Source organism: Pempheris klunzingeri, chromosome 9 (genome assembly GCF_042242105.1).
Source record: "Pempheris klunzingeri isolate RE-2024b chromosome 9, fPemKlu1.hap1, whole genome shotgun sequence".
NCBI classification, from domain to species: Eukaryota; Metazoa; Chordata; class Actinopteri; order Acropomatiformes; family Pempheridae; genus Pempheris; species Pempheris klunzingeri.
The window spans coordinates 17541434-17558324 of NC_092020.1; the positions used below are offsets into that span (position 1 = coordinate 17541434).

Consider the following 16891-nt stretch of genomic DNA (forward strand, 5'->3'; position numbering starts at 1 on the left):
AAAAACACAGAGGGAGGTAGAGCTACACTCCGCCGCAGCCAAATGAAATGCAGAGGCTGAGAGGAAGTCATGTGACCACACAGAAACTGAAGAGGCAAACCCTGTTTTTGGTGCTCGGGTTTACACACTCAGCTCATGAGTTTTTTGCATGTATTTCTCAGCCTTGTGTACCACAAGTTTTGCAACAAACTGGCACTCACCAAATAGTTCATGAAAATGTCACGACTATGGATAGACTGATAAAGCTTAAAAAAAAAAAGAAAGCATGTTTTGCATAACGCAGGTCATGATTTTATGTTGTGATCAAATAATTAGCCTCTGGTTGCTCATATTTAACATGTTCAGTCAGATAGAAGCTCTCAATAAGGCGCAGTTGTTCTAAAAGCATCTCGTGTCTTGCTGCAGTTTCACAGCTGCAGTGCAGAGCAAGAACACATCCTGCAGCCTCTGTATTACAACATTTCTACTCCTACTGGCACTGGTTTTCAACTTCAGCAGAATGTTGAAGTAAATTCTGTGGCAGGAAAGATTTTTAACATGCAACACAGAAGCTGTTTAGTTGTTGGTAGCTCTGTGTGTTCGTGATGTCCAGGCCAAACTGTGATTTTGATTTTTCAGCCTGTTTCTTTAGCATGTTTCACCAATCTTTCTCAGACAAGCACATATTTATGATTGCACTTGAAGTGTGGAAGTGAAAGAAATCTAATGATGACATATTTAGAAACTGTTACATGATTGCAGCAGCTACAGGAGGCCATAACAGCACCACAAACTGTTGATTAGTCTGTGGTGCTGTCCAGCTCATCCAATAGGGGATATTTATACAAAAAGTGATTATGAGACAAATGAGTTTCAAGGTCAGATACATGCTGACACAGTAAAAAAAAAAACCCCAAAACAATTCCAGTTAGTCACAGAAATCTGCATACTTTTGAATTTACATTCAGCCTGCAGGGCAAAGCAAACATTGATAGTAAGGGAAGTACAATGCAAGTCAAGTTTAGCTTGTTATTTTGGTTGAAGCAAGCCACATGATGAGAGGATGCCCTATTTTAGTTTCCTGTCACTCGACTAAAGGTTGGCAACAGACTTATCTGTCTGCAGATCTTAAAGGGACAAAACCCCCCAAAAAAGTTGAGTGAGATTTTGTTTTCACTGAAGGTTACCTGAGACTTAAGAAGTATTCAGATCCTTTATTCAAGTAAAAGTAGCAATACAACACTATAGAAATCTAAGAATATGTCTTAAAGTAAAAGCAATGTATTAGACAAATCACTCTCAAATGTGCAACTGTAATTGAATGCCTTGGAATAACTACCAGTTTATCCCTGCAAATGTCAATAAATATTACTGGTGATTAAAGATCCCCCTCAGTGGACATTACATTTTATATGAACTTTAGAAACTTGCTTAAGGAACTGAACACAAGAATAGAGTGCATTGTTCTTAATGAGTTTAATCTAAATTGGGCTGACAAAACAACCAAAAAAAAAGCTCAAAGAACTTAAAATAGATGCTCCCACTAAGATACTCAAATACCCAAATTAATTCATAATTAGAAAAGTTAGAAAAATAACTAAAAATAACTAACTAACTAACCAACTAACTAACTAAGAAGAGACCTTTGTTCACAGAGAACAATGATCTCATACTTACTGTTCCTCTTTTTCATGGCCTCTTTACCACAAACACAGAACGGATATGGATGAATATGTCTTCTCTGAAATATTTCTTCATATGCTTTTAGTGATGCACTTGTTTGACAAGAGCATGCAGATGCAGGGTGGGGTGTGATGGCTGCATATTCACACCTTCAACATGCGCTGACAGAATAGTTGCCAGGCAACCGGCCGGCTGCAGGCCTGAGCTCTTCACATGTGGAAGAAGTAACAGTTTCTGAGCGGGTTTACAATAATTCAGTGCTCTGATTTACGGACACCATGGATCTAAAACTGTGTAAGAGACATTATTTAAACCATCACATTATGTCAAATTATTGGACATTTTGAACTAAGCACATACACCTACCTGTACTTCAGATTGGATACTGGACATACGTAGCTAGGCTTTATGCAACTAAAAACACATCTGTAATCTTCCTCTCGACCTGTTTATATTTCAATAATCTGCTTATATTTGACATTATATTATTAAATTGGATGTTTTTAAGCACTTTAAACTGTTTGCATGCTTTTTCTACATAGATTGCCCTTGAACATGAAAATGACTTGGTTGAAAAAAGTAGACATTACAACAGTGCTTTCATCCAGGAAAAAACTGCTCCCCCGCTTACTTGTATGTGTTTACTGGCCAGTTTTGCCTCAAGTCCAATATGGCGGTGACGGTGATGTATTGGGGCAACGTGCCAAAGCAGTCAATGCGTTTCCACATACATGTGTATGTCTCTGCTGGTTTACTGGCAACTGCCCTCGGTTAACATTAGCTCCTAGCTAGCTTAAGCTTAAGGACGGGTCAAATAATCAACATTTGGCTCAATGTACGGCTCTTTATGCAGTTTAAGGAGTCAAGTTATAACAGCTTTCTGTTTAAATTAAAACTACACAAGATTATGCAGAGAATCATCTTGTCTCTCCTTGCATTTCAAAATGTAAGCGCATATAAATTGATTAGCTGCTGTCAGATTGATTCAAATTACTGACAGCCTCGGCAAGAAAATTTAGAGCTGACTTGCTGCTCTCTCTATATAACACCATTTTAAATCTTTGTTTGTGAATGTGCAGCTAATTTTAACTACTTTATATACTCTTGAGAAAATTAAACCATGTGAAGGTATCATATTTTAAAAACTGATCATGTTTTAAATGTAAAATCTTTATCTGCAAATTGACTAGTAGCTGTAGCTTTCTGACAGATGTAGTGGATTCAAACATGCAACATTTCCCCCTGAAATGTGGCGGTTTATAAGTATAAAGTAGTAAAAAATTTACCCCAGTAAGTACCTTGGGTTTAAGTGTGGTTCCTAAAGGTACCCTGTGGAGTTTTCTATCACTATGGTGCAATATTTTTTAGCAGTGTGTCCCCATTTTGTTTATTTCGTACAAGAACAGTCACACACGCGTCACTGGTTTCTTCAATTGGCCTTTGGTGGCACTAATGACTAAGAAAAAACATATCAAGGTGCAAACAAAGACAGCACAGAAGAGTCTAAGCTAGCAAACATAGATTTAAACAATGAGGATTCAAAACCTTAAAAAAGTCCAAGTGAGGTCACCAGTCATTGGCGATAAAGTCGAGTTGACTTTTATGATTTTGTCAAGTCAAAGATTCATTACTGAAGTTCACTCCTATATTTGAATGGGTGTTTAATAAAATAGAAATCATAACAGATGGTCATAGAAATGTCCAGATTAAAAACCAAAAAGCTAAAATATCAAAAATCACACAAAAGATCATCTAAAAACTTTAAACACCACAATATCAGTCATTAAATTATTAAACAAATATATCCTTCAATTAAAAAATGCTAAATTGCAGTGCATCTCTCAACCTGGTTTAGCTGCTCAATAGAGACTGCATAGGTGTAACATCAGTGTGCAAGTCTGCTGTGAATGGCGTGAGTGCAAGATTAGAAGATGAGATGATGAAAATGCTCAGACAACGTTGTGGAGGAGAGCTACGGCCAGAGCGGTGAGGGTCAGAGAGGAGGAACACACAGACGCAGAAGATCCAGACTCCACAAAAGGCTCTGTGTTTTTGACCATCCAACTTTTCTCCTCATGTAGTCCCTGTTTGTCCAGCTCAAGACCCACCAGCCTCCGAATTGTCTCGTAGTATTTATTCAGCCACTGAATCTGGAGGTAGAGAAGACTACCTCTCAATAAAAGTCATAAATGAGCCGGAATGTAAATAAATAAATCAGATGAACTTCATTCTATATCAGGAGTAAACAACTGATAATGCACACAAATAAAAGCAGAATGTTTCCCTCTAAAATCTAGTGGAGTATAAGTATAAAATAGGATAACATGGAAACACTGAAGTTATGTCCAAGTACCTAAAAATGTTACTTTAATTCAGTAGTTGACTAAATGTTTGTAGATAATTTTCACCACAGATCTTAATTCTGTTATTGTTATTGTATTAACATTAACTCTACACATATCTTAGATTGTCCCTTTATTAACATGACACAAAAATACAGAAGTTGATTTCACACGTGGTTTTGTTTTCTCTGATAATGTTTTGATCTCTGAGCTGAAGAGAAACGTCGACCTTAAGTGTAAAGGGGGATTTTAAGAGGAAACCAGCACTCGTATAGCAGGAAAAGGAAAAGACTTAGTTGGTGTCACAGTCTCTTATACAGAAAGGTACTAACAAACGGGAAACCAAGCGTGTCTTTGGGGAAGTAAACTTACAATATAGCTTGTTACTGGGCATCTATTTAATGTGCAGGGTAAGAACTTATTACCACCTTCTTTTTACTAAAATGATGATCAACTTCCATTAAACTCTCAATATACAATATTGATGAATATGTAGTCAAATACTAAGAATAATCAAAAAGAAATTAAATGTTGTGTTACCTGCTCTGAGTTGAGGAGAGAGGTGTCAATCAGCTTTCTGTCATATGGGACCAGCGACACAGTGTCAAAGGTCAGGTAGTTATGACCATACTGCGGGAAAGAACAGCACATTCACGAAGAGAGTAACCTTTAATATCGTGCGTTAAAAGCAGGAAATCGCTGACATGATTCTAGATTATCAATAAGGCTTTGTTCAACCACTCTGTGTTTACCTTTGTACGTGCAGGTACAATCACAGCAACATCTTCAATCCGGATCCCAAAGTCATTCTCCTTGTAATATCCAGGTTCTTGAAGAAAATCATCACCAGTTAATGTCCTTTAAAATGATCATAATGTAGTGTTGTCTGGATTGTTTGTGGATTTGTTTTGAAGAATAAAAAGAGCCTCACCTATTGATGTGAACATGCCTGCTTTGAAGGGAATGTTGTTGCTCTGAAAGCCGACTGGCCCTGGAAAAATATTAAAACATAGTACATGATTAAAATATAGATAACACCACAGAAAACTTCAAAAACATTTAATTTGTGTACATTCACTTTTACATCTCTATTGTTGGGCATTTAATTAACCTTACAACCTGGTATTCAATTGTACTCTGATTTAATTCCTATTTCCCTGCCCAGCATGGCATGAATTTGCAAATCAAAACAAAGGAGTAGTTATGTGCACATCCCAGCCTCTGTTTCCTCCTGTGAAACGATGGGTTTTTATTACATTTTGTCTATAAAACTGTATAGTGTTGTCTTGTTGTTCTGTACCTCTCTTTTTCAGAAATATAGCTTTCAGATAAGTGATTTTAAAGTGACTGACATGTTTTGTTTGCTTTCTATGATTTTTTTTAAATGTATTTCATCTTGATTTTCTATTTGGTTGTTGTCCTTTTCAGTCAAAAAAAGTTTTCGGGAGCTAAAATCCAGTGAGTTGACACTTTTTTAACTTTTTTACTAGTCATTTTAAAAGGGAAATCTCTGTTCAAGGCTTCCCCAGTGTGAGGACAGTAAACTCTGTGATTTGGACTGTTCCTCAGACAAATTGCAGCTCTACACACCTCAGAGTGTCACAAACTAAGATAAGTTCAAAGTAACTTCATAGATGCCAGATAATGGACTGTTGTCCTAAACTGTGAGTTTTGCCTTTTGTTCAGCTGTATTTGGTCAGTAAAGTGGAGGCTCTGAAAAATTAAATGTGTGCTCAAACATGCAAAACTGCCTGCCACAGTGTAATGAAGTTCAATTTGATGTAAAACAGCCTCCTCTGGGCCATAATCATGATGCTTTCAGACATCACAGATCATTGAAATCTGTTCCTGACTTCTGTTTCTTCAGGATTTATGCTTTTAAAATGTGTTTTTTTTTTCATTTTCATACTGGGGGTATAAACTAGAAAGAAAATAAAAAGAGAACCTACACTCATGAACTCCAAAGTAGTTTCCAACACCATGACCCGTGCCGTGGCCATAGTTCAGGCCCACCTCCCACAATGCCCGGCGACCCAGCATCTCCATGTTTACACCTGTCAATAAACAAAAGCCGGATCAAACATCCTTATCTGAAACTCATCCACTCAAAAATTAGCACAAAACGTTGGTAAGTGGAGAAACAGGGCTCTCTAGTGGTGAAACTAGGAAAGGTTTCAGGTGGGAGTGTTGTAAATCTAATTTTTAACATGCATGTATGTTTTTTTTCATTCTCACCTCTTGTCCCTGAGGGAAAGATGGTTCGAGATATCTCAATATTTCCCATGAGCACTCGAGTGAAGGCCTCCTGTGAGGTGACACATATGGTAAATGACAGGAAAATTGTACTTTAAAGGAATATTTTGGATTATGTAGCATTGTGGAAGAATTTTAGAGCTGAAAATTTCTGGTTTATATACCACCACAGAAATTACTGCAACAACACGTTTTTTTAATAGATACAGAAAAACTGATTGGCTGCAGTTTCCTGTGTTTTGACAGAGAGAACATTTAAATATCTGTTGAAACATTCACACTTTCAGTATAAAACCTAAAGGGTTACCTTCTGCATTGCTGTGGGGGTTCCCCAGTGAACTGTCCGAGTGATGTCGGTGGTCCCGTCTCTGATAATAGTGAGAGACAGATTGACTCATTTCAAATGCAGGTGTTGTGAAACTGGAGACTGTGTGAGCAGAGTGTGTTTTTACTTACAGATACTGGCCACCAGAGTCGACCAGGTACATCTCATCAACTGTCAGCCTCCTGTTTGTTTCTTCTGTTGGGCTGCAACAGAAGAAAAACAGGAAATAACAGCAGCTCTGCAGATCTTTGATGGCAACTGTAGCATGTTTAAAGGGCAATAGCAGTGTTTTATAGGTTTTAGCTACAAATAAATTACTGCTGACCATTTTCCAATACGTGATGTCTTATCTCTTAGGATGCTTCTGTTTTCCATTTGCTCAAGTGTTCTTAGAGGCATATTTTTGCCCTCAATAGGTAGCGTCCAGTGGAGAACTTACAAGAAATGGGCAGATTCGAACCAGCCATCGTTCACCACCACCACCATGATTCAGCATCTGAAAATCCCAGGCCACCAGAATGTCTGCACTCAATGCTTTCTGGTTTCCCTACACTTTACCTGAAGTTTTAAATCTTCAAAACAGACTCACAAATGAAGTGTTTCATTTTTTAAAAAAATGCTCATTAATTTCTGTAAACAGCTTGGTAGCAATTAGCAGACGTTACAAAGACAGGAGCAAATAGTTTATGTGTTTGAGACTATTTTCAGCAGCGGATTAGTACACATCTGGTGCTCTAGAGGGTATTTATGCAGCAGGACAATGTCTGTGGGATTAACTCAACATTAACTGCAGTGCCTGTGTTCTGGGTGTCTCTATCATTAGTTTAAACACTTGTTGAACAATGGAGCTCCGTGTCACAGAGGAATAAGTTACATCTGACTTAGGAAACAGTAGCAAAACTTCAGCAGGATCAATTCATTGCTGGATTTCATCTTTTTATTGGCTTTGTTGACAACAACAGAAATACAGTTAATTGTCATCCTAATTCTTAAATCAAATGCCTAAACCTGTTTTTGCAGTGTCCATGTTTTGCTTGTTTGTGGGCATAAATGTAATGACTGTCAGCAGTTTACTCTTAAGTCTTGGATGTCCTTGAATGCACCAACAGGAGGAGGTGGAAAAATCTGCATAAAACTTATGGTGTGCTTTGAAAAAAAAGGTTCAGCAGTAACATAAGGACTATATTATATACAGGTATAATTTAAATGAAAAAGAAAAAGTGAGGAAGAAGAGGAAGAATATGAATGAACCTTACCTGTAATGGGCAAGTGCAGCGTTGGGTCCGCTTGCAGAGATAGTCTCAAAGCTTGCGTTTCTGTTGTCTTTTTGTTTGCTGGAAAATGAGGTTTATATTAGCTGTGAAAGCCAACTATGAAGTGAGTGTAATGATGAATATTTAAATATTTAGTATAGTAGTGTCTTTGTGGCTGTTTGTTTATGGTCCTTTTTAATACATTTTACAGGCTGTGCAGCACTCATATTCTGATTCATGTATCTCAGTTCTCCACCATCTCCTGTATTTTGTATGCACTCACCTGCGACAGTCATTGACGTATTTTGCAGCAGTCAGCTCTGTCTCCTTCCCCCCTGGCACTGCCTTCTCCAGCCACATCAGCAGCTGGATGACTGCGACTGCATCCCTCACCTACACACAGCCACAGTGACATGGTGACTGGGAGAGTCTCAGCATCATTCACAACAACATAAAATGCACAAGCTGACATTTTACATGACGTGCTGTTCATATTTCTTTGGACAAGGTAATAAATGCTTCGAGAAAGATAACGTAGTCAGGTAAATGCATTAGAGGCTCATATCTGAGATACAAACTTAGCTTCAGTAGTCATAAGTGGTCAAAGAAGTGGTCATTACTATTTGTGCTCATGTGTGCACGTACATGGTGGTGTGCTTGTGTATATTTATCCTGACTACATCTGTGTGCGGATGACTTACGTGAGCATCTCTCAAGATTCGCGCCTCAGTCTCGTCTTTCACTGCTTTAGTCGTCAACACAGGAGAGTAGGAGCTTGTCAGTAGTTTGTCCTACATGGTGCAAAAAACAATAACAATTGATATAAAAATAATAATAAGTTGATGTAGATTGTTTGAAAGGAGAGGTTGACTTCACTGAGAAGTTTCACACAAAAAACAAAAACTTTATCATCTTTATGACAAACTGCGACTTAGTGGACTTGCAAAATTATCTTTTAAATTGATGAACATCATATGTGCAATTCGTGGCCCAAACACACACCTCCTATTATATTGCTCTGCTAACTAACTCCACAAGTTAATGGTGAAGTCTGGTTTTATATGATGTGTGGCTTAGCTAGTTGCCTAAAATCACACTTCATATCAGACAAATGTGAGCTGAAGATGAGTGATCAAAAATATTTTAACAGGAGAAAAAAGGTGTATAGATATATATAAAAAAATCTATTTAGCATTTAAGAGGAAATACAAGAACAATCAACACAGAAACACAAGATTAAAACATAGGAAATACATTTTTCATTTAATTTAATTTTTAAAAACACTGAAAAACTGTTGAGCTGCAGGGAACTTTGTGGGTTCTTCACCATGAGCGAGCACTCTCACATAGTAATTTGATCCATTGTTTATATAAAAATATTGATTGGTGCAGTTTTAAAAACTTGGATTTTGTCCATAATACGCATCAAAAATATTCATCCCACTAGCAGCCAACAAGCGGTGACTCACTACAGCTGCCTTAATGATAAAATACAGCAACATTACATAAATACAAAGAGGTTATTATACTGTATGTAGACAGTGCATTCCAATTAAGATTAAAATATCTAATATAACACTAACAAGGAATGAAATTATGCAGTGTAGTGAATATAAAGAAATAAATACCTGCATACCTCTGGTTTAATTATCTCATAAAGTGCGTAGTTTGTGTACTCTGTCCCGATCCACACTTTAACCCTGGGTTGGGCCACATACTCCTTCAGATGATCGAGGACAGTGTCGTAGCTTTTTAGCTGCACACACATGGGCCCCACACAGGAGGTGTTAAGGTACACCCTCAACTCCTCTGTCAGTCTGTCCATGTGGAGGAAGAGCCTGGGAGAAAGTACAAAGAGTAGTCTATAAAAAAAGAAGTTTTCATAAAGGGGAATTAACTGTTACGTGCACAGATACTTAAGAAAGACGGTTTGAAAGGAACCCCACATGTTCACACATGTAATCCCTGACAAACCGACTTACCAGATCGCATCCTTTGTGAGCAGTGTGTAGGAGTAGAAGAAGGGATTGTATGGGATGTCGTTGCCGCGCAGATTGAACAGCCCTAGAAATCAAAAATATACGAAACCACTAACTGGCAGCAGCAGCTCGCACATTGATTTACATGATCTGCTAGATCCACCTGAGCAGGTACATGCTGTTTACATCTAATCTTTCTGTGTGAGGTACGTGACTTTTCCTTTGTCCCTATGATTGAAAACTGACTCACTAATTCTGTAATCAGAAGTCAGGAAAGGTCTGAGACCCAGCAGTCCTGTTGTGTGAGTTATAATAAAGGAGCTTTTGAATAATTCACTGTTCATTTACAAACAGCTGAAGTGAACGACCAGGGTACATACAGATAATCAAGTCAGTTAAATACTATAATTACTGTTTATAATAAAAACTTATAATTTTCAGTGGATAGATAATTCCAAGTAACTTTCAAACTTTTCAAGTTTATATCTTTCTTTTGGTCTTTTAAGCATCTTTTCTATGTGATACGATTTCTGTATTTATTTCACAACCTGCTACATCAGACTGCAACTCCTCAGGCTACAGTTTAATCCAAAAAGCCTTGGTTGTATTTGTGCTGTGTTTGTCTCTTGTCATTTTATATTGTTGCAAACTGTATTTCCAGAGCTATCCTGAGGTATGAGCAATCTAAGCGGCTATTTAGGGCCCTGAAGCCACTGGGTGGCCTACAAATGAAAATGAAAAAGAAAAGAAATCGCTGGGGATTTGTTTTCAGCCATTTTTGAATATGGAAAACTGGATACTTCTGGCAACACTTATAGGTGTGTCTCTGCTCCAACTGAAGTGTATTTTGTAGCTATCTAGAGGCTTAATGAAATGATTATGAAAACATTTACATTTAAAGTAGCTGTAATGCATTTTTTATGATGATCATATCAACTACTTTTTTCAGCGAATTCAGCATGACAAAGTTTGAGTTACTTACAGGCTGTTTCATCCAGTGCTGACAGCAGAAGAGCAGTTGGTTGATATGGATTGTCTCTTATCTGATTTCGTATGTGCTCCACTTTCATCTGCCAGGATCTTTCTGCAAACACACACATTTCAATTTTATTTGCATCCACATGACAAGAAACACTTGATGCACATTGGCGTTGGACATGGAGTTTTACTAGAAATTCTCACTTTTTAAAAATGTTTTCATTAGAAATCAACCACCTTTTATCCTCTGTTATCGAAGCTACATTAATAGGCAGCACAACAAGCTGTGTTGTTTCTCCTTTTAGCACTGCTTTGGTCTCCACCAGCTTTTGAAGGAGATATTTAGCCACTAAGATACCAATATGTTCCATAATGTTTATGGGCTAGTTGTCAACTGTATCTAACTGTTTGGTGCTGAGTAGGTAGAGTACAGTAGCTTTATAAAACATTTTCTGCTGAAAATGGCTGACTGCTGGCGCTGGAAAACATGTTGATAAGAGTCTTCAGAGTGAGACAAAACAGTTTCTCTCCCAGTTTGTCACTAAGACCAACACCTTTCACATTACACATAATCATTTGAGCTCTAGTTCCTATTAAAATGTTGATTAGTTCAGCTTTAGCGCTTTATGTAAGTGTAATGCTTCCCACTAATTACAGACACATATCAGCTGACTTTCCTCTAACTTCTATCTTTTCTTTAGCACTACCGTTTTCTACTCATCACTTTATATTTTCCAGCCTGTACATTCAAACTATGAGGAAGTGTTTACAAAAGACTTGAAACACTCTATGAGATGCTTTTTTTCCAGATTACCCTGAAATGTATACGCACACAAACACAGACACACACAGACCATTAGGTTTTATGATGCTCTCCATTTGTTCCATTTGTCTATTCTCCGACCATAAAGACTAATAAGGCCCATGGGTGTCCAGACAACTTCCTTTTCAGAAGGCTTTCCATTCTCTCAAAGTTAGTATTTGATCCGTCAGCCGGCCATAAAAACATGAACCAGCTGTCTATGGTTGTGTTTGAGGAACTGCTTATTGCAGTCCAGTTTGCAGGTATTTATCAGCACATAGATAAAGGGCACCACACAGGCAGACAAGCAGACTTCAGTGTGTGTTTGTGTTTGTAGTACAGACACACAACGCAGTCCACTTGCCGCTTCACACATGTATAAAGAAACCCACGTATGATTCTGTCGGGCAGGCGGGTGAGGTTGTCAGGAGGGACGGGCGGCCTGTCCTTCCATACTTGGTCGACCAGGTTAACAGGGATGGACTTCAGGCTGCGATTGCTTGACTCCAGATTGATGCTGTAGTCCTCCTGCTTTTCTAATGGAGGAAATTGCAGATGATTACACACAGTGAAGCGAATCAATCACAAGTAAACAGCCTGCATGGCGTCTGGCGGCTCCATCAATAATTTTCCATCTAGTTGGGTGGGCACTTTATTGATGTTAACCAGGAGTGACGGGGGGGATGGAGGATGGAGTCTTACCGAGGGAGAAGAGGAAGGGATCAAAGCCGATCTTGCCGCCTGGCGGAACCTCGGAGATGAGCCATTCTGCTACACTGCTGATGGACACTGAGATCACACATGACAGACTCTAGTCGGGTTATTATTGACTTTAGATGGTGTGATACAATAAATTCAGTTGACCTATCTGTGGTGGATACTGTAATACAACATAGAAAAAATAAAAATGTTTGGTATTTGCTTTGTAACAAAATGTGGATTGGTGGATTAAACAATATGTCAGTTTCTCTAAACTATAGTAAGCCTGATTATCTGTTATAGTTTCATTCAATCATTATGTTTCAAAGAACATAAATACTTTTTGACTAAACTCATCAAAGTCTCTTACATCACATGCAAAGCTATAAAAATATTAATGATGTTGTTTGCAATCAGTTAAAGGTAACTTTATGGCCCATATCCTGTTACAGGATGCAATGAATCCTGTTACAAGAGATGATTTTAGATTAAAAAGATAATTAAAAAAACAAAACAAAATACAATGCTGTGTAATTGTTACAGTAATGACGGTGTATCAAATGTAGTAATAGAAATGCGGTGTGAGATATGTTGTCTAATTATGCTAAAGCCTAAAGTTGCATCCCAGCTGTCGACATCATGCTACACATGCCCAGAAAGCTCAATGCACGGCAACTTATTGCTGGTCAATTTTGGACAACAATGGAGGTCAGATGCACAGGGGAATAATTCTTGACACATCCTTTAGGAAAACGCAAGCAAATTAAGAAACACATTCAGCAATTAAACAACAAATACTGAAAACTCAAACAATCATAAACGTGGGAACTAACAACAGAACTAAGTCACAATGTAATTGAAGTTCTTCCTGATAAAACTGCTAATCATTTGTTAAAGGCTGAAGTTGCTGCCAATATCTCCAATAATATCTGCATTACACAATCAGAATGCTGAAACTAAAATGAACAAAGAATCAATTTCAGCATCACAGGGGCACCCTGTTGAGCTGGGGGTTAAGGTGCCAGCCCTGAGCCTCAACATCACCAGTTCACGTCTGGCCAGGGATCGTTGTTACATGTCATCCACCATCTATCTATCCCCTCATTCCCTGCCTTCTCTCTACTGCAGCTACAGTATCGAAAAAAATTATAAAAATGCCTAAAGAAATAACTGTTGTGTTCTGACTTGCAGTGTTTCTGTTTTTGCAACGTTTTGCAGGACATGTGCTGTCAAACTGATTGATGGGATGAGCTTTGTCACCGTATAAATCCTTGACTGACTATAGATGTGGACACAAGTCATACGTTTCCCTACAACAAAAGCTGCTATGTAATTCATTTTGTGCTCTACAAATGTGTGAACATCAGCATCATATGTTCAGTGCTAAAAGTGTTTTTGCAAGATAAAACATGCAGTGACTTCAGTTTGTTCGTGAGCTATTTTTATCATTTAATTCCTGTAATAGTATATGCAGCATTTGTCAGGATATTTTTAGACTAGACCATAAAAACCACAAATATTTGATCGGCATCCCTGTGTCCTGCGTTGTCATAACAAGTAATCAAAACACGATAACCCCTACCATCTTTTTCCAGCTCCCAGTTGCAGTCCATCTGTCTCTCAGCTTGAACCCAGTAGCGGCTGTCTGTCCATAGAGCAGCTTTGGTCTGAGTAAGCACGGCAGTGCCTGAGGAGAGGCAGAACAGCAACTATGTTATAGAGAGGGCAGCAGTGACAGTTAATTACAAACAACTATAAATGTCAAAGTTGACTTAGAACAATGCATGATGGGCCAGCTAATTGTGAAAAATGTATGCACGTGGGGAGAAACAGGAGGGTTAAGAAGAGCCACTGAAGAGAACCTGGTGATGTGTGGTGGGTATATAATAAGGGCTTACATTATCATTCCACTGTTGTACCAGCACATGAAACACTTTAAATAGCAACAGCTGAGAAGTCTGATTCTTCATGGAGGCTTTTAAAATGTGACTTTTCTTTATGGAGTTTGGCATAAGATTAGCCTGGTGTAACTGAATTGTCATCTGTCCTCATATCGTCTTCTCATATTCATCTGTGCAACAGCTGAGCACAGAAATATGTATAATCATTAATCTTGTCCAGCAGTTTTACATACAAATAGATTACTTGATGTAATGGTCAAGTTACTCTGTGAGGACGCTGATGCATGAGGAGATGCAATGATGCAGCGAGTGAGAGCGATGAAACTAAATGACCGAGAAGCAGGCTGTATCGTGAGGATGTGGGATGAAAGTAAAGGAGCTGCATGGCGGCAGCACTCCGATGTGGGGAATTGAGTCATGGGGAGGAGGAGGGGGATGAGGAAGAGGAGGATTGTACCTGCAGAGCCTGTAAAGCCGGTCATGAAGGCCATCCTGGCATCACGTGGTGCGATATATTCACTCTGACAGAGAAACAGAGTGGATTAGCATTTCATACACACATTCATGTGCACACACACATGGTTGGAACCCAGATGAATTAATTATGATGGACGGCAGATGTACCAGGTGAGCATCAGTGCCAGGGATAATGTAGGCAGAGATATTCAGGCGAAGCATTTGCTCTCGTAACTCCTGCAGCCGGAGAGTGGTATTCACTGCTGTGCTGGGAAGGTACTGTAACACACACACACACGCACAAAGAGAAAGAGAGAGACAGACAGACATACAGACAAACAGAGAGTGTGAAAAGTCTTCAGATTTAATTAAAACCTGAAGAACTGCTGATTCATCCCTTTCTATATCTCCCAGTGTAATCATTAACTGTAACACAGGTGCAGTAGCTGTATCTGTACAGAACTCAAGCAACATTTTTCATGACAGAAAAACATTTGGACTTCAAGGTAATTTATATGACTTGATTTTTGTAATTATTTGGAATTTTAAAAATCAGTTTGATCTTACCGGTGGGGACAGAGAGCAGTTCCTCTCAGTTTGCTCAAATGTAACAGCACCAATAGTGTGTCCTGAAATGAGAAGCACATAGTGACAAGAGACCTTGGAAAGTGACCATGTCTGGCTTTAAGAGCACATTGTCAGATCAAACACTCTTTTTGTAGGTGATTTTATCGAGTCGAATCTTTTCAGACACAGCTGTGGAATCAATGCAACAGCTCAGGATTTAGAGGGACGAAAGCTTCTGTTCAGTCAAAGTAAAAGGACTCTGGACAAACTCAGAGACCACACAAGGCAGCTGTGCAAAAAACAACAACATAAAAACAAAAACACAGATAATATCAATTAGAATAACTACAACTTATACAGTAAGAGTAGTGCAATCAATCAAGATGGTCAAAGATAATCGGTGAAACATGAAAAAAGGGAAGAGTATGAGACAGAGCTGTTATCTCCTTCTAAGACTAATCATTTAACTGTAATCTCTCTTTACATTTTACTCCCCTTCACAGCGTCTGTTATTGATCATCACAGTAGCTCAGTTAAAGTCTTCACACAGAGAGCAGAGGTTTGACACTTACAGACAAATCAGTGAGGATAAATAGTAACTTTTTTTTACCTGTTAGTGCTGCCAGAGTCAGAGCCAACAACCAGCCACAGGAAGGCATCTTGGCACCACTAGCCTGTCTGGAACAGACCTACTCAAGGAGTGGCTACGAAGCAGGTACTCCGATGTGTGCACTGCGTATGTGAGAAAGTGTATGTGGGTGTCTGGTGAGAAATTGTGTGTGGGTGTCTGCTAGTTAAGTGCATGACTGTCCTCTCTCTCTCTCTCTCTCTCTCTCTCTCTCTCTCTCTCTCTCTCTCTCTCTCTCTCTCCTCCTCTTCCTCTTCCTCTGCTACCACTCACTCTCCCTGTGGACCTCTGATAGGAATCATGTGCTGTGGTTTTTGAGATCTTGGTTCTCAGAAACATTTCTTTGCCTTCTGACTACAATACAATGTGCCAGGCCACAATGTTCACCCACCTGCCCCCCCTCCCCCATAGTATCTCCCATATCTCACTGAGTTCTTTAATCTTTTTCATTGTATCATGATGCAACTCAGTGGCGGAGGGTAAGGAGGTCCCACTAACATACACTGTCATCTGCCAAAGCTGCATTAAGTCTAAGTCTAGGTGTAGACGTACATTTTCATGTTTTGCACATGAATGCATGTACGAGGGTCTGTCTCTGCAGATCACCACATATTACAGGCAAATCCTTGTAATCCTGCAGAGATTTCCACAGAAAACATTTGTGCTTTTGGTATTTTTAAACCCTTGTATTCAAGCCAAACGTATAATGCCACTTAGCTAAAAGAGGAAACAAGTGGGCGGAGAGTGTATGGCCAGGAGATTTATTACAGCAGCGATATATTAGTCTGTCATCAGACAGACATTTGAGATAGTTTTACATTTAGGGAATCATGCTTATTGGCTTATGAGAGTTAGATAAAAAGATCGATATGACTCTCATGTCTGATAGTTATCTTAAAATAGCATAAAGGCTGGAAATACGGTGAAAAACAGCTAGCCTGACTCTAGTAACAAAACAAAATTTTACCAGCACCTCTAAAAGTCACTATTCATCTGATATATCCTGGTGGTTTTATCCATACAAACACCAAAGTGTAAAAGTGATA

At 38.7% G+C, this 16891-nt stretch overlaps 1 protein-coding gene across 1 annotated transcript; it reads right to left on the minus strand.

Moving 5' to 3' along the window:
- Positions 1–3195: 3195 nt before the first annotated feature.
- On the minus strand, positions 3196–15999 carry xpnpep2 (X-prolyl aminopeptidase (aminopeptidase P) 2, membrane-bound). The gene is made up of 21 exons (XM_070836553.1): positions 15828–15999; positions 15218–15279; positions 14819–14929; positions 14652–14715; positions 13876–13980; positions 12297–12383; positions 11987–12130; positions 10797–10898; positions 9818–9899; positions 9472–9673; positions 8537–8626; positions 8119–8228; positions 7839–7916; positions 6714–6785; positions 6565–6625; positions 6240–6309; positions 5954–6058; positions 4936–4995; positions 4757–4833; positions 4545–4634; positions 3196–3812 (listed from the first exon to the last, which is right to left on the minus strand). The coding sequence occupies exons 1-21, from the start codon at positions 15874–15876 to the stop codon at positions 3612–3614; spliced, it is 2022 nt and encodes a 673-aa protein (XP_070692654.1). The 5' UTR covers positions 15877–15999; the 3' UTR covers positions 3196–3611.
- Positions 16000–16891: the final 892 nt, after the last annotated feature.

Coding starts and splice junctions, on each gene's coding strand:
- xpnpep2 (XM_070836553.1), bottom strand. CDS start 15,876: ATGCCTTCCTGTGGCTGGTTGTTGGCTCTGACTCTGGCAGCACTAACA. Junction 12,131..12,296: donor TCCCTTCCTCTTCTCCCTCG/GTAAGACTCCAT, acceptor TTCCTCCATTAG/AAAAGCAGGAGGACTACAGC. Junction 8,627..9,471: donor ATGAGATAATTAAACCAGAG/GTATGCAGGTAT, acceptor TGCACCATGTAG/GACAAACTACTGACAAGCTC.